At 59.5% G+C, this 25,081-nt stretch overlaps 2 protein-coding genes across 6 annotated transcripts in view; one reads left to right on the forward strand and one right to left on the reverse strand.

Annotated features, from left to right (window-relative positions):
• The first annotated feature begins 1,833 nt into the window (after positions 1-1,833).
• Positions 1,834-17,286, forward strand: SYT2 (synaptotagmin 2). Its single transcript, XM_030473563.1, has 9 exons — positions 1,834-1,876; positions 11,629-11,811; positions 11,952-12,121; positions 13,394-13,510; positions 13,704-13,871; positions 14,023-14,190; positions 14,571-14,688; positions 15,623-15,756; positions 16,377-17,286. The coding sequence occupies exons 2-9, from the start codon at positions 11,646-11,648 to the stop codon at positions 16,581-16,583; spliced, it is 1,248 nt and encodes a 415-aa protein (XP_030329423.1). The 5' UTR covers positions 1,834-1,876; positions 11,629-11,645; the 3' UTR covers positions 16,584-17,286.
• A 3,241-nt stretch (positions 17,287-20,527) lies between these two features.
• Positions 20,528-25,081, reverse strand: part of PPP1R12B (protein phosphatase 1 regulatory subunit 12B) — a 105,749-nt gene continuing 101,195 nt past the window's right edge. For all 5 annotated transcript variants that reach the window (XM_030473566.1, XM_030473565.1, XM_030473564.1 and 2 more), the window contains one exon: positions 20,528-23,845. In XM_030473566.1, coding sequence (XP_030329426.1) covers positions 23,759-23,845 — 87 coding nt within the window. In that variant the 3' untranslated portion in view covers positions 20,528-23,758. The remainder of the gene's footprint in view (positions 23,846-25,081) is intronic.

The raw sequence follows: 25,081 nt of genomic DNA on the forward strand, positions 1-25,081 counted from the left end.
TGCAGAGAGGGGTGGGATGGTTGTACCTGTGCAGCCACCCCTGTCTCCTCCAAAATCCAGGAGGGGGGCTTGGAAATGCTCCTGGGTTGAAATCGCGGCTCTTTCATGAGATGCTGGGAGCAGTTTTGGGATGGGGAACCTCTCCCTGTGGGTCTGGAGGGTGAAAAAATGCTCCTGGATTGAGATCCTGGTGGATCTGTGAGATGCTGAAAGCTGGGGGGGGCCCTCTGAAGGGGCAGATTGTACCCGAGTGTGCAGAGGGTGGGGGGCTCAGGGCGAGGGGGACCCCCTGAACCTCTTTCGCCTTGCCAGGGCGGGTGCCCACCTCCTCTTTCAGAGGGACACAGTGGCAGATGCCACCTCCAGCACAGGGAGATGGACGTGAGTCTGTGCCTGGAGCAGTGATAGAGTGCTCTGTCCTGCAGTAGGACATGGGGGGAGGACGAGGCTGCCGACAGCAGCGGAGGGAAGGGAGATCCCGTCCTCCCAGGGTGGCTCAGAGCTGTTTTCCACTCCCAAGAGTGATGCTGGAGCGCAGACAGATGCTCCAGGAGTCCCGACTTCTTCACAGGGTGGTGATGAGCCGTAACAAGCTGCAGTGGCGAAGGCAAGGCCAGGAGAGGGCACTTCCCATCGGCTCCGAGCTCCTGTTCAAGGGTGAGTTCCTTGGGTGCAATCCTGAACCGGGAACACGGGACTGGTTTTGGGGGCCCACGGCCCCTCATCCACAGGGATGTGTCGTGCATGCTCGCTCCCTGTCTCTGTGCTCATGGGAGTCTCTGCGGTGTGGGTCTGGGAGCGCTCAGGAAGGGACCTGCAGGGCACAGGGACCCCACAGCACCGGACACCGCGGGTACAGGGGCACCCCGCAGCCACCATGTACGTACAGCACCAGGACCTACGGTAGGACCTGCTGCTTCCCGCACCGTGTGAACCTGCACCGGGTGTACACCCCCAGCCACCAGGCACAGCATCCCTTGGGTACAGCCCCTGGCTACAGCACCCAGCCTAGGTACAGCAGCACCCAGCAGCTCCTCCCAAGGTGACCCACAGCCTTTGTGCCAACACCTCCCTCCCCAGGGAAGTGCAGTCCTTTTTCATAGACCCAGAGACTGGTTTGGGTTGAAGGGACCTTAAAGCTCCTCCAGCTCCAACCCCCTGCCACGGGCAGGGACACCTTCCACTAGAGCAGGTTGCTCCAAGCCCCTGTGTCCAACCTGGCCTTGAACACTGCCAGGGATGGGGCAGCCACAGCTTCTCTGGGCACCCTGTGCCAGCGCCTCAGCACCCTCACAGGGAAGAGCTTCTGCCTCAGAGCTCATCTCAATCTCCCCTCTGGCAGGTTAAAGCCATTCCCCTTGGCCTGTCCCTACAGGCCCTTGTCCAAAGCCCCTCTCCAGGTTTCCTGGAGCCCCTTTAGGCACTGGAGCTGCTCTAAGGGCTCCCCTTCAGGAGCCTTCTCTTCTCCAGGCTGCCCCAGCCCAGCTCTCTCAGCCTGGCTCCAGAGCAGAGCTGCTCCAGCCCTCGCAGCAGCTCCGGGGCCTCCTCTGGACACCCCTGGAAGTGTCCGAGCGATCGGTAACGAGTGACCGGTGCGAGGACACCGCGGAGGGCGGGGCCTCGTGGCTGGGGGCGGAGCTACGCGGAGCCGCCGCACGCGAGCCCGGAGGGGCCGGGGCTGCCGCAGCGCCGTGCTGGTCCCGCCGCCCCGCAACGACCGCACCGACAGCACCGACCGCATCGTACGGACAGACAGCACCGCCCGCCCCGACCTCTCCGCACCGCGCCCCGCCCTGCCCGCTCCGCTCCGACCGCACCGCGCCCCACACCGCACCGCACCGCACCGTCCGCATCGTGCCGCGCCCCGCACTGCCTGGTAAGTGTCCGCCCGCACTCCCGCCGAACTTTCTCTCGGTGCCGCAGCGGTGCGGACTCTGCGGGACGGCGCCGGTCCCGGGGTGCGATCGTCGCGGTGGGCGCGAATGGGCCGGGGCTGGCTTTGTTGGCAGCGACCTCCCCGCCGTGCCCCGGTGCCGGGAGCGAGGCGGGGACCGGCGCTTCCCGCGGGGTCCCCTCTCGAAACGCGAGTCCAAGGGCTGCCCGTGGGGTGCTGCGCCCCGAAGGCAGCGGGGGACAGAGCCGGTGGGGATGGAGGCGGCTGCAGCCGCCGGGGCAGGGGCCTGGCGGGGGACTCCCGGAGATGTGGACCCCCTCGAGTGCGCGGGGTCCCCCCGGGGTGCGGGGCTTCCCCCGGGGTGCAGAGCCGAGCCGCCGGGTCGATGCTCCAGCTCCGCACCCCTGCGTGTGCCCGAGCAGAGCGCGTTGCCATTGGGGTGCTGCCCCGGGGGTGCCGGGGGCGCGGGGCTGGCCCCGGTGCGGGGCGGGGAACGCGCCCCGGTGCGCGGTACCCCCGGCAGCGGCTCGGGCCGGGCGCTCTGCGCTGCACCAGCGGCTCCGCCGTAGCGGCCTGGCCGGGAGCCAGCTCCGGGCTGTCCCTGCTCCGGGATGAATTTCCCGGCCGAGGTTGCAGCAGCTCCGGGATCCTCCATCACTTCTTGTGCTTGCTGCGAGCCGTCGGGGTGCAGCGGTGTATGTGGGGGGGGGTCACCCCCAGCGCCGGGTGTCAGCGTCGGGGTGTCGCAGCCTCGGGGTGCCCAGCACCTCGCTGCTCCCCTGCAGCCTCCTCCTGAGGAGTGATCCCGACAGAGCTCTGCAGCCTGCGCAGGGGACAGGCCGTGCTGCAAGGTGACTGTGGCACGGGGAGGGGGGGACACCAACCGTGCCGGTGCTCCCTTGTGTCCCCAAAGCTCTCCTGTTCCCCCTCCATCTGATAGTGGCTGGGGCGGTGTGGGATGTCACCCACTGCAAGGTGTCACCCACTGTGGGATGTCACCTACTGTGGGATGTCACCTACTGCAGGGTGTCCCCCACTGCAGGGTGTCCCCCACTGTGGGATGTCACCCACTGCAGGATGTCACTCGCTGCAGGGTGTCACCCACTGTGGGATGTTACTCACTGCAGGCTGTCCTGCAGCAAAGTCCCTCTGCGCCGTGGCAGCATCAGGGAGCTGAAGGACTCCCCGCCTGCTCCTCTGCTGCAGCAAAAACTTCAGTCCTGGCGTGAGGACTCTCCCATTTAGCGCACGCTGAGGTGCTGCTGCAGCTGTGTCACTGGTGCACGCTGTGCGGAGTGTCTGCTGCCTGCTGCATTACTGCTGCATTACTGCTCGCTGCTGCAGCGCCTGGCCGCATGCTGCTGGGGGCTGCCGGGGCCCCCGGGCACCTTCGGGGCGGCTGCTGCTCTGCGCCTTTGGGTGCGTTAGGATGCAGGGTGTTGGTGGGAAGAAGCGTGGTTTGTGTGGTCTGTGTGCCCGGGAGTGGGGCACCGGGGATGCACCCAAGGTCATCGAGGCCAGCAGTGGCAGTGGGATGTCACTTGTGCTGCTCAGGAAGAGCACAACACAGCAGAACACCCCACTGACCCTCCCCAGCCAGTCCCAAAGCTCTCCTGGGGCAGTGCCTTGTCCTCTTCTTGTATCTGGGTGAAGCTCAGAACCAGGTCTGACCTTGTCCCATCACTGACCCCAGCTCCCCCAGCCCCCCGTGGTGAGCACTAGTGCCCTGTTTGCCAGGAGCTGGCCCAGAGCCCCGGTGCCCCTAATTCTGCAGGGCAAGGACGCATCTCTCGCTGCCCGTTATCCCGGTGGTAGCAGCAGCACTGAGCCAGCATCAGCTGCACTGGGCCAGCATCAGCTGCACTGCATCGCCACTGGCAGCCCCAGCTTTGCACCCCTCTGCTGCACAGCGCCTGGTGCACCCCAAGTCATGGGAGAAGGGAGGACGTAGGAATATATCCATGTAGATCCTTATACATCCTTCTATATGGACGTATATATCCTTCTCTATCTGGTTGGGGAGGGGGGGTTGCAGGTAGCTGCCTTTCTGCAGGCGGGTTGCCGGCACGAAGCCGTGCCCGGTGGGATGGCGCAGCGGCAGCATTTGCTGCTGGATGCTCCCAGGGGAGCTGCCTCCTGTTCCATGAGCCCTGGGGGCAGGCACTGGGCTTGAACTAAAGGCCAACGAAGCAAGGCAGGACTCCAGCTCACCCCGAGGGGTGGGAGCTCTGCCTCCAGCTCACGGTGGTTTTGGCAAAGCCCCAGCTCTGGCAGCTGGATGACTGCAGCTCCTAATGATGACTTGAGTTTCTCCTTCTCCGGGCTGCGCAGGGGAGCTGTGAGCAGCAGCCGTGATGTCCTCCAGCAGGATTGATGCCCAGAGCACAGAGACAAGCCCAGTGCCCGCTGGTTTTCAAACCTCCTAGTTCTCTCTTGCCTCCTGGCAGGGGCTTGGTGCTGGGCCTGGCTGTGCTCCCCTCTGGTGCCTGCCTGTGCCAGTGCCCAGACCTGCTGGTAAGTGCAGTCTGGCACAACGCTTTTGCCCTTGGCTGCAGACGGCTTTTCCCCCCAGGGTGGAAGCCCAGCGGTTCCCCAGCTCATCCCTGCACCAGCTGCGGCTGCCCTCGGCTCAGCTCCCGCCAGAGCCCACGTTCCCCAAAGCGAGCTTTGATTATTAGCCCCAATAATTGTGTTATCACATCGACTGAAGTGTTTCAGATGCCAGAGCTAATTTTGCTCTTCATGCCTTCCTTCGTCAGTAATGGGATTTTGATAACATCACGCGCCCAAAAGTATTGGATAAACTCTGCATAATTTCCCCATTTATTAATTAAACTGTAAATTAGGCGGCATGCGGCTGGAATCCGAAATACTCCATACTGGTATAATCCTACAGTCAGGAATGGTGCTGGCACGACTCTGCCAGCCCTGGCGTGCGGGATCCCAGTGTCCTCTGGGGCCACCCGCTCCATCGCTCCCCAAATGCTTCATCTGCTCCGGTGCCTGGAGGAGGAATCGTGGCTCCCCTGGATTCTGCTGCCGGTTGGACCACGGGATTGGGGGCTCCCTGTCACCCCGGCGTGGTTCTGCTGGTGCTGCAGCCCCCATGCTGGGGCTTTGGGAAGGGGGGAACCGCAGCTGCCTCCAGCACTGTGTGTGGCTGTGCTGGGCTCTGGATGCGCACCCTGCTCCTCCAGCACAGGCAGTTGGGTGACTGCATGAGCAGCAGGTCAGGGAGGGGATCCTGCCCCTCTGCTGCGCTCTGGGGAGACCCCCCTGCAGTCCTGATCCAGCCCTGGGGCAACAGCACAGGAGGGACGTGGAGCTGCTGGAGCGAGGCCAGAGGAGGCCCCGGAGCTGCTGCGAGGGCTGGAGCAGCTCTGCTCTGGAGCCAGGCTGAGAGAGCTGGGCTGGGGCAGCCTGGAGAAGAGAAGGCTCCTGAAGGGGAGCCCTTAGAGCAGCTCCAGTGCCTAAAGGGGCTCCAGGAACCCTGGAGAGGGGCTTTGGACAAGGACCTGGAGGGACAGGCCAAGGGGAATGGCTTTAACCTGCCAGAGGGGAGATTGAGATGAGCTCTGAGGCAGCAGCTCTTCCCTGTGAGGGTGCTGAGGCGCTGGCACAGACTTTTCCCAGAGAAGCTGTGGCTGCCCCATCCCTGGCAGTGTTCAAGGCCAGGTTGGACACAGGGGCTTGGAGCAACCTGCTCTAGTGGAAGGTGTCCCTGCCCGTGGCAGGGGTTGGAGGTGAATGAGCTTTAAGGTTCTTTCCAACACAAACCAGTCCGGCTCTGGGACGTGCTGGGACCGAGGGCTACTGGCACTGGGGATCCCTGAGGCAGCACCACTGCTCCCATCAGCTTTGAGCAGAGGATTCCAGGGGGAAAACAATCCCCTATTTCAGTGCCGTGAGTGGGCACTGAAAACCCTGTGGGTTTGCATGCACAGGAATGCCCTGCAGGGCTCTGACGCGTCTCACTCTGCTCCCAGGGGATTTATGAGGTTTTTCTCCTGGGACCAAAGCCTGGGAAGAGGCAGTCAGTCAGTGCCTGCTGAGAGACCCCTTGTTGTGTGGGCCTGGCCCCGGGGACCCTCGGCGGGGGGACGGTGGCTGCTGGTGCTGCTCCAGCAGCGGGTGCTGCACACCGGGAGCTGCAGTGCTTTGCGGATCTCTGCGCTATTCCAGGGGTGGAATAAGCCTTTCCTGGATGCACAAGCACGTGCTGTTGTGCTTGTGCCCGTGGGGATGCAGCTCCGAGGGCTGGGAGGAGCAGAGGACCCCTCTGCCTTGATGGTGTGAAGCACCACAGTGAAAGCCCCTGGGCTGGTGTGGTGCATCGTCCCCACCGATGCCATCATCATTGTGCCTCCACCATCTGCTTTCTCACCCCAGATACCACCAGGTCGGGTGGCCCTGGGGACATAGGACCACACTCTACGTCCCAGGCTCTCTGTGCCTTGGAGCCGGGCAAGCAGCCCCCAGCATCACTGCCAGAGGCAGCAGGTCCCAGGGCTGAGCCCTGCTGGCAGGGGAGGTGGTGAAGGCTGAGCATCGCTGGTGTTTCCTGGATTTCTAACACCAGCCCATCACCTCCTGGTGCTCGGCTGGGTGCTTTGGAGACCTCACCGGGGGCTGCTGCACACGCCTGGAGCTGGCACCTCCTGGCTCGTGCAGCCCATGTAGGTTGAGCTCAGGACTCAGCCTCCGTCTCGGATCGATCCGCCTCGTCTCAGCTCTCTCCTGGAGCAGCTTCTGGCTCTTCCCCAGGAGCTTGTCTGGCTGCTTCGTCTCTCCCCCCATATTGATCAGGAGCAACCGCTGGGGCCGTGGCCGGGGTGTGCGGGCAGTGGGGCAGCACTGCAGGCAGGGCAGTGCCCACCCTGCAGGCAGAATTTGGGTGCTCTTGGCCATGTGGTGCCTTGGAAGTGCCAGGATAACTCAGCCCATCACCATCTGCTGCCCTATTTAGCTGTGTTGGTCTGACCAGCGGAGCACGGCACGGCTGCTACAGCATCCTGGTGCCGGGGAGCGGGATGTCCCCTTTTATTGGGAAGGCTTTTTGGCCACTGGCGCCACGGGTGGGCTGTTGGTGCTGGCTGTGGTTGGGGTGAGCCTGGCGGTTCCACATGGGATGCTCTGGTGTCCATGCCATGGTGTCCATGGCTTGGCGGGGAGTGGCTGCTGCAGCATCACCCCGACACCAGCCCCAGTGTCAGCATCCTTAGGTCTTTCCTTTGCTGCTGGGGTGACACTTGGGAGCAGGGAGGGCAGGATGGGATCACCTCCTCCCCGGCTTGTTGCATCCCAGCCCTGTGGGTGCATTGACCTTAGTCTGTGCAGCCGGCGCAGCCTCACAGGAGCAGCAGTTTTGCCTTGGGAACATCAGAAGCCATTAATCTGGTACCCGAGTGATGAATGAAGGCTGCCTTTAATACTGCTTTTAACTCAGGCTGACTGTAAATAGCGCAGCCGCTGTGACAGGAGAGCAAAGGTGAGCATCAGCCTCCAAAACAGCCCTTGCATTTAGTTTCTGATCTTTCAATTCACAAGGTTTCCCCTTGGAGCCTGGAGCTGGGTCCTCTTCCTCCAGGCTGGGGGCTCCCTGCTCAGGATGAGGAGCCATAGCCCAGCATGTGGTGCGGTGAGACCAGAGCTCATCACGGGGTCCCTGGCCCTGCCTGTGTTTGCTGTGTCCATCCCCTGGGCCTCCAGCTCGGGGTGAGGGGGGACCCTGGATGTGACCCCATGGGGATGTGCAGGATGGAGCCTGCGTGGTGGGATGGTGGGGGAGCAGCACCCAGGGCCCAGCGGGCACTGGTGGCTGTGCCATTAGCCCAGGTAGGGCCCTGGCACTACTCTGAGCTGGGAGGAAGGATGTGGTTCACCTCTACTGGGCAGCGCATCCCTGCTCATGGGGTTTCTCTTTGGAGGTGCTGCTGCCAATGTCCTATGCCTCAGTTTCCCTCGGTGGGCTGCAGGGTCTGGCCAGTGGTGCCTGCTCATACTGGGATGGGGGCACAGGGGAACGTGTCCCTGTGTGGGTGATGTCTCAACATCCACTTGCTGCTACTGGAGCATCCTCGCTTCATCACCCGCCTTGTCTGTGCTGCCTCCAGCTCCCATTTCCCAGCCTGGTATAAACACCCATCCCTGAAGAGTGTGGGGCAGGACGAGCAGACTCCCCTTGTCCTTGGCAGGGAGGTGTGGGCAGCGCTGGGTGCTGCTGCCGGGGGTCTGATCCGGCACCACTAGTGCAGGAGAGGGAATGGGGCTGGGGTTTGCTGGGCTGGGCTCTTGCAGAGCCCCAGGGGTCCTGCAGTGTCCTCTCCCCATCTCCCCCTCCTCTCTCTCCTGCCTGATCCCTTGCTCTCCCTGTGCCTCTGCACTTCCCTTGCCAGAAATTCTCTGCTAATTAAATGACCATTAGAAGCCAAGTCATGTTTTTGCCTTAATTAGACTCTCCTATCCCTGCTGTGAGCTCGAACCCCAGCCTGGCACATCCCCTCCGTGTCTGATGCTGGACATGCTGGTCCCAACACAATGGGAGTGTTGGGGTGCACAGGAATCATGCCAGGGGGTCCGGCAGAGATGGGATCTCCCCCACCAGCCCTTGTGCTGCTACCCTGGGACAAAACAGCCACTGGCATCAAAACCTAAATAGTCAAATAGCCCAGCTCTACCCCAAAATACGTGCTCGTCCCTGGGATGCCAAATAGCCCAGCTCTACCCCAAAATACCTGCTCGTCCCTGGGATGCATCACAGGAACTTGTCCAGCCTTCCTGCCCCCATTGAGGCAGGAGGGGGCTCCCCTTGGGGCTCCCCTTTGGGACCAGTTTGGGATTTCCACCCAAGCGGGGCAGGTTTTGGGGTCAGCTCCCAAAGCTGATGTTCATGGGGGGCTGACGAGTCCCCATGTCTCCATCCCAGTGGGATGACTTGGAGCCCATTGGCTTGATGGACATCACAGCCCTGGTTCTGCCATCCCATAAAAGAGCAATAACTCATTGCTCCAGGCTCATTAGCTAACGAGCTTCACCCCCCTGATTGGGGTCTCCCCAGGACAAGGCAGCACCTAGCACCGTGGGCTGGGAGAGCCGGGTCGGGTCCCCCTCATCCTCCTGCCCACAGCCAGGGCTCATTGCGGGCTAATTGCACTTCAGCCTCATTAATCTCAGTCTGTTGCTGCTTTGTGCCTTCACCTCCCCGCAGGGGAGAGCTTTTTGCCCCTGGGGAGGAGCGGGGGCGGTTCCAGAAGCAGGACCCCCCCAAATCCCGACCCCGCGCTGCACTCTCCTGCGTGCTCTGGTGGCCACAGACACCCCAAATTCCCCTCCTGGCTCTGGTCCTTCATGGAACGTCTCGGCTGCTGAGGGCAGGAGGAGCTCCATCCAGCTCCCACCGGGGGTGCCGGGGGAGAGGAACCTCTCCCGGCGCCGTGGGGACCAGCCGTGCTCTGCCAAAGGGAATCCCCAAATCCCCCTTCTTGTACCGTGTGGGATGCGCTGCTGCAGCTCGGGAAGCGGGTGTGTGGGATGGAGCCTTTTGCGGGGGGAGGAGGAGGGATGAAGGGCTCAAGAAAGGGGTTTTCTGCGGCCAGAAGCGCTTTACCCGATGTGGGAAATGCCCTGGGGAGGGAGGGATGGATGGATCGTCGGTTCCAGCCTGGGATTTCCATCCCGCCCAGACCCTGGGGTGCTGCTGGAAAATGAAACCCGGCCTGGCTATTAATTAGGTGTAAATGGGAGAGGGCGGCTCATCCCAGGGGATGGGACCTGGCGGCTCCCTCTAGACCAGATGTTTGCAGCTGGGGGGCTACGGGCTGTGGGGCAGCGCATCGTGGGGAGGGGGTGCCTGGGGGTGATGCATTGTGAAGGAGTGTGCACTGGGGGGTGCGGGGTGGTGTGTTGGGGAGACTGGGAAGCTATGGGATGGGGCATGGGAAAATGTCCCGTGGGATGTGGGGTGCTGCAGCGGTGGGTGTGGGGCACTGCAGGGTGCAGGATGAGGTCCAGGGGGGATGCATTAGGGGCTCTGGGGAGAGGGAATGCAGCATAGGGGTGATGGATTGAGGGGTTGAGGGGGTGCCTGGGGGATGTGCCAGGGGGGTTCTGCCAATGCACTGACTGCAGTGGCAGCGCTGACTGCACTGACTGCAGTGACTGCAGTGACTGCAGTGACTGCAATGACTGCATTGACTGCAATGACTGCACTGCACTGACTGCAGTGACTGCAGTGACTGCACTGACTGTGCATGGTGGGGGACTGGATGTGACCGATGACAGCCAGTGAGGCAGTGGCAGAGTGGGGATGGGGCCTGGCAGGCAAGGAATTGTGCCCAGGAGCACACTGCCCCACAGCCTGCCCTTCCACCCCACGTGCTGCTCCCAGGCTGCCCCCCATGGCACTGCCCCACACTTGCCCCATGCACCGCACCCCACACTGCCCAATGCAGGAGGGGGACAAAGCTTGGGCACTTGGTGGGCAGGATCAGCCCCCTTGGCAGGGGTTGCAGGCTCCCTGCAGGCTGTACTGTACCCCGGGTGGGGGGGGGCAGCAATGGGGTCTCCATGAGCTTCACCCCTGTCCCCGTCTCTCTGTGCCTCAGTTTCCCCCATTTCTCAGCTCTTCCAGCACCCAGCAAGCACCGTGGGGTGGGAGAGCCTGTGCACAAGCACTTGCACACACAGAGGGACACATACCCTGTGCACAAGCACTTACACACATGCTTGCACGCTGCAGAAGCACTTGCATAAGCACACCCTCATAAATTCTTGCAACATCCCATGCTCAAGGCCTTGCACACGTGCACAGACATGCTTGAACTTGCATTGGCACATGTGCACAGATGTGCATCCACACCCCGTGCACAGGCACATGTACAGATGTGAATGCACACCCCATGCAACAGCCCTTGTACACATTCATCCTGCACCTACACACTGCATCCGTGCACAGACACATGCACACTGCACCAGCACTTGCATGTCTCCCAATACACAAACACTCACACACATGTGCACACACATGGAGCATGTGCCACACTGAGCACAGCTGACCCATCCCTAAGGAATGCAGCTCTGCTGCAGTGTGTGCAGCAGGATGTGAGCAGCATCCCAAACTCAGCATCCCTGCAGCATCCCAACTGCAGCATCCCAACTGCAGCATCCCGATCAGAACATCCCAACTGCAGCATCCCAATCAGAGCATCCCAACTGCAGCATCCCAATCAGAGCATCCCAACTGCAGCATCCCAATCAGAGCACCTCAACTGCAGCATCCCAACTGCAGCATCCCCACTGCAGCATCCCAATTGTAGCATCCCAATCAGAGCATCCCAACTGCAGCATCCCCACTGCAGCATCCCAATCGCAGCATCCCAATCAGAGCATCCCAACTGCAGCATCCCCACTGCAGCATCCCAATCGCAGCATCCCAATCAGAGCATCCCAACTGCAGCATCCCCACTGCAGCATCCCAATCACAGCATTCCAACTGCAGCATCCCAATCACGGCATCCTAAATGCATCAATTCCATCACTTGTGAGGGGATCCAGATGTTTGGCTCTCAGAACGGCTGGGTCTGCGCCTGTTCAGCAGACCAAGTGCCCGCTGTAGCCCTGCTGTCACTGCAGATGTTGTCCTTGGGGCAGGTTGCTGCTGGGGGCACAGCCTGGGCATGGGCAGAGGTGAGGGCAGCAGGGACCTGTGTGACCACCGAGGGGACGTTGTGTTCCAGGGAGCCCCTGACCCACCATGACGTTCAAGCAAGCGTCCATGATGGCCCCGGAGGCCACGGCCACCACGATGCCCATGACCACGATGGAGAACTCCACAGAGGCCGCGGGGCCGGGCGAGAGCAAGGAGGACATGTTCACCAAGCTGAGGGACAAGTTCATGAATGAGCTCAACAAGATCCCCTGTGAGTAGCTGCCTTCTTTTCCTGGTATTGCCTTCCTCACGACCACACCATCGCTCTGGCCCCAGTGCAACGTGTGGGACAAGGTGGTGGGGCAGGGAGGGAGCTGTGGGGCTGACCATGACACCGGCTCTTGCCTTCAGTGCCACCCTGGGCCCTCATCGCCATCGCGGTGGTAGCCGGACTCCTCATCCTCACCTGCTGCTTCTGCATCTGCAAGAAGTGCTGCTGCAAGAAGAAGAAGAACAAGAAGGAGAAGGGCAAAGGCATGAAGAATGCCATGAACATGAAGGACATGAAGTCAGGCAACCAGGTGACATCCTTCTGCACTGCTTGGCCTTGTTGTTGTAGGACGATCCCTCTGGTTGAGTTACAAACCATGTCGGGGCACTCATAGCTCAGGCAGCAGAGAGGGATGGAGCCACCAGGATCCTGGGGTGGGACAGTGCAGGCGTGAGCCTGGACCTGAGACTGAAGCACTTCCAGTGTCCGCTGGCCTGGATGGGACCAGGCTCAAGCTGGCTTGAACCTTCCAATGCTTCGCCTGACCCAGCAAATGTTAATCTAGCCCCTTGTGTCTCCCCACCTTTCTCTGAGTTGCCACTTCATGGAGCTGTGCCTTTAGCTCAGAGAGGAGGCCAAAGCACCCACCAGTTTGAGGTCCCCAAAAAGCCAGTGCTCAAGAGGCAGGTGCTGGTGCATGGAGCTGGGGCCATCTCCCATCCTGGGGGCCAGCAGGAAGGAAGCTTTGGAACCATCAGACTTAGGGTGATCCTGCGTATTCCAATGGCCATGACCCAAGGGCTGTTTGGAGGGGGTGGGAGGCTTCTGCTCTTCAGCGCCATGTGGGCACCACGGGCACGCAGGTGGGGCTGAGTGGGGATGCTCCATGGTACCTGCGCTGGGGTGGTGGGAGATGTGGGGTGGGATTCCCCTCCTTGGCCTGGGTCCCTTATCCCATCGTTGTTGCTGTCTGTAACGTGGCTCTCTCCCCTCCCGGTGCTCTCACCGACCTCCCTCCCTGCCGCTGTGTTCCCTCTCCATCCTGGGACACCCTCTACGGTAGGTGCCACCACGAGCTTCCTTCTCCATCATCTTTCAGGGTGGGATGGGGAAGCTGGGGACATCTCAGGGAGGTGCTAAGGAGCCCAGGTTGCCACCCCATAGACCATAACTTGGACAGGAGGGAGAGGGGTGGCTTCACCTTAGGAGAATTAGGTTCTCTCTTTACTACTAAGCTACTAAAGCCCTTAGCACCAGTTGTGGTGGTGCCCCAAGCAGGGGTGGAATGTCCCTGCACCCTTTGCAGCACGTTGCTTACTGCAGCCATGTCCTGCCAGCACCAAACCTCCCTCCACCAGAGCTGACACCGTGTTGGGGTGCCCCAAGGCAGTGGCGTGGGCAGAGCTGGTGCCACCCCAGGGCTGCTCTGTCCATGTTTATGTCCCCAGCACAGGGCTCTCCCTTCCCCGGCTGTTGAGCTGCTGGTGGGGTTGGGGTGCTGGAGGTCCCCAGGGGTGCGGGGTTGGGGATGCTGGGCTCTGACCCTGCTGCTGAGCCTCGGCTGCTGCTGTAGGAGCAACAGGACGATGATGATGCAGAGACGGGTCTGACGGAGGGGGAAGGGGAGGAGGAGGAGAAGGAGCCGGAGAACCTGGGCAAGCTCCAGTTCTCGCTGGACTACGACTTCCAGGCGAACCAGGTGACGGGGCTCGAGTGGGGTTTGCCCGGGGAGGGTCCTGGGGAGGAGAAGTCTCCCTGTTGAGCCTGGGTGGCAAAGGAGGGAGCGGGGAGCTGGGTGCTGAGCCCTGGGGAGCCGTGTCCCGTGCCGGGCTGGGGATGAGCCCTTGGCCTCCGCAGCTGCCTGGATGGAGACATCCCTGTTCTGCCTCCAGCTCACGGTGGGCATCCTCCAAGCCGCCGAGCTGCCGGCTCTGGACATGGGCGGCACCTCGGACCCCTACGTGAAGGTGTTCCTGCTCCCTGACAAGAAGAAAAAGTACGAGACCAAAGTGCAGAAGAAGACACTCAACCCTGCCTTCAATGAGACCTTCACCTTCAAGGTGAGAGTTCTTCCTACCCACCCTTCCTACCTGCAACATGGGACCTTGTCTCCCACTCTCATCTTTCCCCCTGGCTATGTACTGGTGTTGAGCAGCACTGCTGGGAGCTCTGAGCCCATTGCCAGCCCACTCAGTGGCCCTCTTTGTGCAGGTCCCCTACCAGGAACTGGGTGGGAAGACACTGGTGATGGCCATCTACGACTTCGATCGCTTCTCCAAGCATGACATCATTGGCGAGGTGAAGGTGCCCATGAACACGGTGGACCTGGGTCAGCCCATCGAGGAGTGGCGGGACCTGCAGAGTGGTGAGAAGGAGGAGGTGAGAGCAGGACCTCAGCCACTTGAAACCCTTGGCCAGGGTGGCTTGAGATGTGGGGTGGCCAGGGGGCAAGCTCTGCTTTCTGGTCCATCCCACAGTGGTCAGGATGTGCGTCCTGGCCATGAGTGCTGGCCAGGATCTGTCCCCTTGTTCCTCTGTGCAAAAGCCTTTCTATAACCAAACTGGAGAGTATGAACTTCTTGGGTGCTGTGTTGGGTCCGGCCTGACCCAGACCCAAGTGATCAAACCCTTGTGCTGGTGCACGGGAAGCCAGCTCAGGCCTGCATTGAAGGTTGAGCAGGATATGGGGGGACCTGCATGTGGGACCGTGCCCCAGCACTGGCAAGGCTTTGATACCTGCTCCCTGCTCCGCTCGGCAGCCAGAGAAGCTGGGAGATATCTGCATCTCCCTCCGGTACGTGCCCACGGCCGGGAAGCTCACTGTCTGCATCCTGGAGGCCAAGAACCTGAAGAAGATGGATGTCGGGGGTCTCTCAGGTGAGTTCTCCTCCACCTCGCTGTGGGGCTCTCAGCATCCTCTGCTGGGGAAGGACAACGGGGCCATCAGTCTGTCAGGGCTTGGGGAAGCCACCACCAGTGCCTGGGACCTCCTGTATTGGAGGCAGCCCCAGATCTGCCTGTGGGGCAAGGGGAGATGGGATGGGATGGGCCCCCCAACCCTTAGGAAGAACCAGATTTGGTTCCCGACTGTGTCCAGGCTCCAGGATGCTGCAGGACCTGGGTAGTGAATCTGCTCCTGGTCCTGCTCCTCCTTGACCTGGGGCCAAGGACACAGTCAACACCATGTTTTATTAATCAGGAGAAGAGCAGCGCCTGCATGAATGGAAAGGTTCAGCTTTATTGCTGGGGTGTCCTGCTCCAGAAATGGGGATGACAGCACCCACCAGTGCCACTCTACTGTCTCCATCCCTCCTACAAGAGGACCCACAGGATGCAGAAGAGCTCCATCCATCAGAGCACCTTTATCTTTAAATATGTCTCTTTGCCCTGTGGTGCACCTCATCATAGCATCGTAGAATCATGGGATGGTTTGTGTTGGAAGGGAGCTTAAAGCTCATCCAGCTCCAACCCCTGCCATGGGCAGGGACACCTTCCACTAGAGCAGGTTGCTCCAAGCCCCTGTGTCCAACCTGGCCTTGAACACTGCCAGGGATGGGGCAGCCACAGCTTCTCTGGGAAAAGTCTGTGCCAGCGCCTCAGCACCCTCACAGGGAAGAGCTTCTGCCTTAGATCCAACCTGAACTTACCCTGTTGAAGTTTTAACCCATCACCCCTGGTCCTGTTGCTCCAGCACCTGATGAAGGGTCCCGCTCCAGCATCTCTGTAGCTCTCTTCAGATTGTCCTGGGGCCAGGCTGATGGTGTCCCCTGGGCATCTCAGCCCTGGCTGATGCACCCTCCTGCCCCCCCAGATCCCTACGTGAAGATCCACCTGCTGCAGAATGGCAAGAGGTTGAAGAAGAAGAAGACCACAGTCAAGAAGAAGACCCTGAACCCTTACTTCAATGAGTCCTTCAGCTTCGAGATCCCCTTTGAGCAGATACAGGTTTGTCTGATGACTTCTCTGGGAGGGAGGCAGGGTGAGGGCGATGGGAGAAGTCCCACAGCTGCCCAAGCCCATGTCCCAGGCCATGTCCCAGGCCATGTCCCAGCCTTCCCGGCAGCCTGAGCAGCTCCTGCCAAGCTCCTGGTCCAGTCACCCATGAAACAACGTCCAGCCCCAACCTGGGCCTGGGCTGATGCTGAGGACATCTGCTTCAAGGGCAGGGGTGGGAGCCTGGGCAGCACCCACCATGGGAGATGCAGTCCCATGGCTGGAGAGGGGCTTTCCTCTGCTCCTGGTCCTATAGTGCTCCCCCCAGGCACAGCAGGGACCCTGCAGTGCTCCTAGGGGCAGTTTGGAGCATTGGTAGGTGCCTTCTTCCCCTCCGTGTCCCTCTTGTACCTGCCACTTGCCCCAGCCCTGCCCCACATCACCCCTTGGGGGCCACATCAGGATGAGCCGGGTGCCCGTGGTGGCTCTGCAGCCCTGGGTGCCTTGGGAAGGAAGTGGATGGATCTTTGGGCACAGAGGGGACCCTGCTCAGCCTCGAGGGGTCCTTGGGGTGCCCCCCTGTCACAGCCGCTGCGCTTTCCTGCCCCTCTAAAGAAGGTTTCCTCCTTCAGAAAGTGCAAGTGGTCATCACGGTGCTGGACTACGACAAGCTGGGGAAGAACGAGGCCATCGGCAAGATCTTCACGGGCTGCAATTCCACGGGCACGGAGCTGCGGCACTGGTCCGACATGCTGGCCAACCCCCGGCGGCCCATTGCCCAGTGGCACTCGCTGAAGCCAGAGGAAGAAGTAGACGCGGCTCTTGGGAAGAACAAATAGGAGGAGGTGCCGGTGGCACGGCACCGCGGACAGTCGGCGCGACCCAGAGCTACCGATACCTCAGTTCTGCAACCTTCGGTTTTGGTTCTTTTTGTTCTCTTTTAAGCTGAAATACCCTTTGATGGCTGTGGAAGGGTTTCCAGACAGTCCCAAGAGCTTCCAGGGGAAGAGGTTAGAGACATGGATGGTTCTTTTCGCTCTTCAGCATCGCTCCCTTCTGCCATATGTCCCATCGCCTCCGAACACGTTCCAGGCCCAAAGCCACTGTCACGCCTGGGACCTTCCCTGGTGGCCGTGTCACCAGCCCCCGGCGCTGCTGCTGCCGCCGTCCTCCCCTTGGCTCCACATGGGAAGCTCCGCTCGTTCATGGAGGTGATAATGGAGGTGGTCATGCAGGATGACCAGACCCACTGTGCTTGCCTGGGGCATGAGCTGTGGCGTGGATGGAAAAGTTGGTGGAGAAGACCCTCTGCAGCAGACCCTGGTGCCTCCAGCTCTGCCTCCCTCCATCCAGGAGGGCAAACCCCCTTGGTGTCAGTGCTCCAGCCAGCTCCAGGCTTGGTTCTTCCGAGGAGAGGTTTGTAGGGACCACAGGGCCCTGCTGTTGGGGAGGTGCTGAGCTCTTGTGGGGCCAGACTGAGCCCGGGGAGCCCCGGGGTCTGCTTGGAGGAGACCCGCGGAGGGATGTGCACACAATGGACCACCACCACCTCTGCCGTTGTGTCCCAGAGGCCAGGCAAGGGCAGCGCTGGGGGAGTTGCATTTGTGTCCCACCACGCTTGGTTGAAACCTGTAGATCAAGATGCTCCCACAAGGCAGGTTGATGCTGAGGGGTGTCATGATGTGAGGGGTCAGCCCCCAGAGCGGTGCCAGGTGCCTCCCCAAAGGGCTCAGCCCTGCCTCAGGGCAGCCTGGGGACTATGGGGAGCTCCGGCCCCACCGCCACATCCCACCACAGTGGTGCAGGTGGGGAGGAGAAGAGTGAGCCCATGGCCAGCCAGGGACCAGAACCCCGTGAACTGCTGATCCCCACCAAGCCGTTGGCTGCTGAATCCAGCCCATCCCGCTCCCCTCAGGGGCACAAGCCATATCCGTGCCCATCACAGTGGGCAGGAGCTTCTCCAGGCCACCTCTCCATGGTGGGACGAGCCAGGACCAAGCCCCTGAGCTGGAAAGCCAAGGTTGTTCCCTGCAGCCTGGGCAGGGTCCAGCAGCCATGTCTGGTTCAACACAGCCTGCACTGGGACACCGACAGGAGCTGGGGCCCCCATCCCACCTCCAGCTCCTCCAAGCCTTGTGCTCCCTGCTCCACTTTGCTTCCCCGGGCTTGGGTTTGGGGGGTTTTGGCACAATTGAAGGCAAGGGGGGGTTGTCCTTGGGCTTTGGAGACGCTGCTCTGGGCTCCAAGCCTGGGCTGGGACCTCGGTGCTGGGCATCCTGAGCCTGGGGACAAAGTGCCAAAACAGATCACCCTGGTGCCGTCGGATGCTTCAGCAGCTCCCTGCGTCCTGCTTCCCAAAGGGCATCTCCCCAAAGGGAGGTGGGGAGACAGTGGTGGGGAAAGCCGCAGCTCAGGGGGTTCAGGTCGGACACAGCCCCTTCCCCTGGAGGGACGTGCGGCCCTGGGACAGGTCCCCAGGGAGGGACGCCTCCATCGGGGGAGGTTTGGGGCTCGGTGAGACCTCCAAAGCCACTTCCACCAGCGCATGGGCTGTGCTTGGCCAGGGCCTGGCTGCTGAAGGTGGCACCGGGGCCGTGCAGGAGCGTGGTGGGTCCTGCAGGGTCATCTCCAGCTTTAATTAGTCCATTTTCCTAACGGATGTGTCAGTGTCAGCAAACGAGCTCCTGCCCCACGTTTGTGGCAAAGGGAGACGACGCCTCCGGGTGCTTTTAACCCACGGGGAGCTCAGGGTGGCTGCTGCCCCTCGGCCGGGGCATGGGCAGGATTCGGGCTCTGGAGTCAGGATCATTCCAGAATCCATCTGGGCACTGGGGGGGGCGGGATTTGCCTCATGTGGAAATGGGTTAAAAAAGAAGGAATTGAGCAGAGCAGTCAGTGAGCGTGGGCAGCACGTGTGCACACACAACAGCGCATGTACCTGTGTGCAACTCCCATGTGCACCCCTCCATACACACCCCTCCACATCCCCCCCCAGACCCACTGCATCACCCGGGATCTCACCAGGAACAGAGTTCCCGCTTTCCATTCGGACTCTCTAATCCCTGGGGAGAGGAGACTGTGACTTTAATACATCATTTGATTTGTTTCTTAATAAAACAAGGGAAAACCAACCGAACCACTAAAGCCATCTGCGCTGCCTCTGACCCCCGTAGCTGCGTGTAGTTGTAACCGTATGGAGCCATCGCTGTATATACCACGACCAGTGCATGAGCTGCAGCCCCGTAGCAGTAGCCGCATGGGCAATGCCGCGCGCTCTGACCGACCACGTTCCTGCCGCGAGGCAGAGACGGTGACGAACAAACCTCATTGCTCGAGTGCTCTCCACCACCCTGAGTATCCCCCCCCCGCCCCGAGAAAACAAAGACAAATAAGATCATATAAAAGAAGACAATAATGCCAAGCAGCAAAGCATGCCAAGCAGCGGAGTGCGAGCCGCCAGCGATGCAGCCACGACCTCCACGTGTGTCTTGTTCCTGTGTCTCGTCACGTTTATCCCATGGCCGGGTAGCGGCAACATCGTGGCTTCGGTGTCCTGTGTCGCGTTGGTGCATTTCACCCTCAGAGCAACTTTAGAAGCCATATGAGACCGCGGTGTGCCGGGACCCCATGGGGACGGGCCCACGGGTGAGCCATGACCCCCAACCCCCCGTGTCCACTGTCCCCCCTGTTTTGCGGGGCTCAGCAGCGGAGCCAGACAAGCTGCATCGAGCCACCGCTGCGGTGGCCACGGATGCTGCGGGAGAGGGGACGGGGCAGTGCTGGGCACAGAGCTGGGGCCGGCAGGATGCAGCGAAGAGCTGGCGGTGAAAAGGCTTTTTGGGGCAATTTGAGTTATTCTGCCATGTCCGGGTGGTTGGGGCTGGGTTGAGGATGAGAGCCGGCATTCCCATCGCCCGGCTGCACCGGTGCAGACCTGGCCATGCCACCAAGATGCTGGTGTTGGTCCCTGAGGTTGAAAGGAAGCGATCCCACGAGGCTTGGCAGCAACGTGGGCTTGCTTTTTCTCTTCTCCCCCCAAAAGCTGGGAGGGAGGAGCTGGCCCCTTTGGGGGTCCCAGCGCCGGCCCCGCTCTGTCTCGTCCCGGCCCCACAGTGCTCGGCTCCGGCGCGAAGCTGCTTTTAAAGCCCCTTCCTCTCGTGTGGACTCTGTCGTTCCCGTCTCTCGTCGTTCCATGGTTATTTTGTAATGATCCCTGTCTCCTTATTAAAGAAACGAGCTGAAAGGAGCCGCGGTTCCCTCCTGGTCTTGCTGCTGGGGCTTGGTGGGGGGCAGGTCCCAGGGCTGGGAGCCCAGAGACAAGGGAGGGATGGAGGCACGAGGGGAACCCCTGGAATACGAGTGTGCTCACGCATGGCGGGATGTGCCCATGGCCCAGACACGGTGCAGGTGGGGAGACATCAACAGTCCCAGCACATGCAGTTGGGTCCATATAAACATGTTTTGGTCCTGCCCTGCTTTGCAGAGGTGCTGGACACCCCTAGACCCAAGGGGAAGAGCTCAAGCTGCACCTTGAAGCACCCTGAAACACCTCCATAGAGTGAAATGTGCAGAAGTTTCTGGCAACCTCACGTGGGACAAAGGCTCCAAGACGTGGCACCAAGTGCCCGTGTCTTTGCTGCAGGTTTGTCCTGACCAAGCACATACAGGGCTTGGCACCACGGAAGGAGCATTTGGGCTTTTACAGACCATTGGTGCTGTCGTGCTGCAGAAATCTGGGCTGACCAGAGTTGCAGCTCCAGAAAGACGGAAGCAAAGTCAAAGCTTCTATTTTATCAACTCTTATTTTATTCATTTATAAATACTGTTGTGTTTACAAGCATCATAGATGTGAATATTATTCCCAAACTTTCAAACACATAATACTTATAATACTATATAACAACAACCAGTAAAACAAATCATTCATCTCAGGGTTTCAAAGGCCACTCAAAAGTTGCATAAAAATACATTCTCTCCCCATCTCGTGAGCTAGTCCTGCTTCTCCAAGGAGTTTATTTACAAAGAGCCATCGTCAAACTCGCAGCCACAACAGGCGGCTTCACCCCCAGCCATAAAAATGAATTCACCCCAAGCGACTGCTTAGAGAAAAAGCTTCTTCTCCAGTGGAGAGCACGTCTGGGAAACGCTCTGGTTCTAATAGGGATCAGTTTTAAAAGCTGCTTGCCTTGCACCGGGTCCAAGTGCAAAGTGTCCTCCTCATCACCTCCTCAGTGCACTGGTTCTGGCTTAAAAGAGACCAAAAGAATTCATTCTCAAGGATTTGGTTTGCAATTGCATCGTCCTCAGGGAATACTCACAGCTTTGGCTGACCTGTCAGTGGGTCCTCTGCCCTAGTCAAGAGTTCAGGGGATAATCCAGTGCTAAGCAGACGCTTCATCTAAAGTGGTTTGGCTTTGCAAGGTGCCACGCAGAGGATTCGAGCCTTCCCCACCCTTTGCACACTGTTCCTTAGGATGAAACACAACGGGCGTCCGGGTGGGAAGGGGCAAAACATCAGTGCAGGATGGATCTGTCAGGTCGGGTTGAACCCTCTCCCTGAAGCAGACACGAGGCTCCTTCACGCTGCCAGGAACCTGCCTCATGAGGAGAACAGCATCTTCAGTCTGAAACCCCGTCCTGCTGGGATGCAGGACCGGGGGTACACGGTCAGCATACCGGCAGGTCAGCAGCTCCACGTGGCACAGGAGGGACCAGGCTCCTCTTTAGAGCTGAGAGAGCCCGGGTCTGAAGCGAGGAGTGGGTCACCAAGAGAGGAAACATCAAGAAACGCAGAAGTACTCACACGAGAGAGTGCACCAAGTGGGGACGGCGTGCAGAGAAAGCATTGCCCGGAGCTCGAGACTTAAAGCTGTTAAATATAGCGGGGTTAAAAGAAAGTCATATAAAAAGGATGCCTGGCTTAGGCAGTGCTCTGCAGAAACCCTGATGCCATCACCAGCTTTGGTCTCCTCCTCCCCAAAGCACAGCAGCAGAGGAAGGGCCTCAGTGTACCAGGAGGAACGGCACCTCATGCTCAGAGAGCTCCGCTGGCTGAAGAGTGGCTGAAGAGGAAGCTCTGGCCAGAGCTGCCCTGGCAACACCGGCAGCTCCAACAGGAGCAAGAGAGGTGGAAACAGGCAGGATGAGGAGGGGGAAAAGGAGAGAATTAGGGGGGAAAAAAACAAACATGAAGAAAAAAATCCCAAGGGAGAGGAAAAGAACACGCTTTCTGAAGCAGTAACCAGCTAAAAGGTCCAAAAAGCCCATTTAAAGTTCTCTTTATCTGACAGAGATAAATGTTACCCTGTCGAGCAAGCTCAAGAACGATGCGCATGTTCAAGTATCTCATCTATCTCTCTCACAGTGGAAAAGTCCCACCAGCCCAATGGGAGCTGTGAGCCAACAGCAGAGGTGCCCAGCATCTAGGTAGAACTTCTTCATGGCAACCTCCACGTTCAATGACCGAGACTGCAACTCCCAGCCAGCCAGAGCAGGGATGTCAAAGCATAAAGGAAATGGAAGGACGAATACGGAAGGATGTAGATGGGAAAGTGGTTTGGATACATGAAGAAGCCTCTGAGAGGGAAGGTATCGTTTGAGAGGAGTCTGTTAAGGGGAAGCTCAACAGATCTGATGGCAGGTTCCTGCTGCTACCATCAAAATCACACAGCACGTAGAGGAGCCACTGTCTAAATGCCCATAGAGAGAACAACTCCAAATTGTTCTGAGTACGTATAACATGAAAGAGGGTGGGTTTATTTTGAGGTTTCCTTCAAGGTCAAGGCTTACTGAAAGCTTTTGACAGATTCAAAGACTTTTATCCTAGCGATAGTTACCAGCATGCCCCAGGGTAGCTCCTTGTCCCTCCGACACCAATGCACCCACAGCTTTCCATGTGGGAGGACAAGTGACCACTGCTTCACCTCCTCTGCCCTGAAAGCATCTACATCAAGCTTCTTCACCAAGAGATGGGCGGCTGCAACGGGACTCTGGCGTGCCCTCTCTCTGCAAAGCTTTCACTTGGTCAGCCTCCTGCTGCAAATCAAAGCGAGGTACCTGAAATCCCAGACCAGACTCCTCTACAGGGCTCTGCCTTCATGAAGACAGCAGGACAACGTCCCAGACGGCTGTGAGGACGGGGAGGCTGGTGTCTGGTGTGGGCACAGCTCCCCGCAAGGTGGTTCATGCTCATACGCATGTGAAAGCAGCAGAGGATCTCTGGGGACTCAAGCTTGTCCTTCAGAAAGCTCGGCAAGTATCTGCGATACATCCTATCCCGAGGAGCAAGAGTGTGGATGCAATCAGCAGATGCTACTGAGACAGGAACCCTGGATGGATACGAGGTGACACCAAGGGCAGGGTGAAGGACGAGGGCTCTGCCGCTGAGAGCCAGCGCTGATGTTACTGACCAGGCTCCAAATCTTGTATTAAATCAAAGACTTGGTCTCCTGGGGCAAAAGGAGAAGAAGGTCTCTGTGCAAAGCAGCTGTGGTCAGCCTGCGTCAGAAATCAGCTCTGGTGGCTTTCACAGCATCACATTTCAACCAGAGGCCCACATCTCGGCTGGGTTGATGTGCATCCTCAGAGTCCCAGCCCATGTTCACACTTCCCACCTGTAAAGGGCTTGGATGTGCTGGACCAGTTCTTTAGGCATCACTTTTGTAAAGGAGGAGCTGCCTGCTCCAGGCTGGAGTCCAACACCAAACACTGGGCTTTGGAAGAAGACGTTTTGGCAGCTCAAACCCAATCCTCACGTTTCTCTTCTCCCTTGAATAAAATGTCCGAGACACCACAACATGCTTAAATTAAAAACAATCCAATGGCAGAGGGGTGCTGTGGGGGGCAATCAGGGCAGGAAAGGGATGTACAGCACAGGGCAGGGCATGGCAGGGGTGACTGGTTGATCCCAGGCTGAAATGCTGTACGTGACAGGAGGAAAGGGGGGGTAGGGCTCGGTGGTGGGGTTGGCAGCTCGTGAGGGCTCCCCTCTTCGTCCTGCCTGTGCTCAGGATTCCTATTTGGAGAGCTTGCTGATGACACGAATGAGGGCTCCGTTCTCGTCCTTCAGCCTTTGGTTGTCTGACTTCAGCTCTGTCAAAATCTGCAGAGAGACAAAGCGGGATTAGAGCTCGGCAGAGCTGGACACACTCTCGGGCTGAGCCGTGGGGATGTCACATCCCCTCCACCCAGCACCCTTCTGATGTTGGTCATTTCTCCATAGGGTTCTCCAGGATTTTCACAAGCAAAGGATTTTGACTGGAGCACAGCAGAGAGCCAGGGAGCCCCAGAGCGTGGTGAGACATGATGCCCCAGCACTTAGATTCAGCACCAGGCTGCGAGGACAGGAACCATGTCTGAGCTGTTTCCTCCCAAACCTCTTCCCAGATGCTAATTGGAGCTGAGCAGAAAGGAGGAAGCTGGTTCTCCTCATCTGGTTTGTCCAATTTGCCAGGACTAGAGGGGAAAACAAAGGCCTGAAATTCTCGCACAGGACTGGACCTTGCAAAATGTCTTTAAAATCATAGCATAGTTTGGGGTGGAAGGGACCTTCAAAGCTCATCCCTGCAATGAGCAGGGACATCTTCAACTAGATCAGGCTGCTTAGAACCACATCCAGCCTGGCCTTGAATGTCTCCAGGGACGGGGCACCCACCACCTCTCTGGGCAACGTGTGCCAGTTTTTTACCACCGTCATTGTAAAGAATTTCTCCCTCACGTCCAGCCTGAATCTCCCCACTTCAAAACCATCACCCCTCGTCCTAATAAACCCCAAATTTGCTTGGATAAACCCCAATCTCCTTGGGATCCCATAGATGTTCAATGCCAACGCAGCATGCCACGGCCAGAGGACTGGTGGAACACGCTGACACTGGAGATCCCCCAGTTGTGAAGGCTGGAGCTCAACCAAGGGTCACAACACAGACAAAACCAGAGCGCTCTGAATGGGAAATACAGGCACAGCTTTGACGAGCCCTCCGCAGCATTCCTCACTGCAAACCCCCTCCTGCTTCCCACACGGCAGGCGGGTGACCACGGCTGGCACAGGAAGGAGCCCCTGCGCTGCCCGTCTCAGTGGGTGACACACAAGGTGCAACTCACCCCACGGGTGCCACCAGCCCCGAGCTGCTGGCACAAGCCAGGGCAGAGCAGGGGCATGAACGGCACCGCTCCGAGCTCAGCGATGACTCCTCTCACCCAAGGGGGAGCGTGGAGGAATTCCCCATTCAAAATCCCCACTAAACCTTCTCCTTTCCCCTAAGCTGGAGTTTCTGCCCTGACCACAACCTCCTGCCTGCTCCTCGCATCTGCAGCCCCTCCACGGCCACCACCACCACTG

Source organism: Strigops habroptila, chromosome 18 (genome assembly GCF_004027225.2).
Source record: "Strigops habroptila isolate Jane chromosome 18, bStrHab1.2.pri, whole genome shotgun sequence".
NCBI classification, from domain to species: Eukaryota; Metazoa; Chordata; class Aves; order Psittaciformes; family Psittacidae; genus Strigops; species Strigops habroptila.

Bases quoted from the DNA above. Each gene is read 5' to 3' on its own strand.
- SYT2 (XM_030473563.1), top strand. From the start codon at position 11,646: ATGACGTTCAAGCAAGCGTCCATGATGGCCCCGGAGGCCACGGCCACC. The intron at 12,122-13,393 runs GTGACATCCTTC...TAGGAGCAACAG, and splicing joins ACATGAAGTCAGGCAACCAG to GACGATGATGATGCAGAGAC. The intron at 15,757-16,376 runs GTTTGTCTGATG...TTCCTCCTTCAG, and splicing joins TCCCCTTTGAGCAGATACAG to AAAGTGCAAGTGGTCATCAC.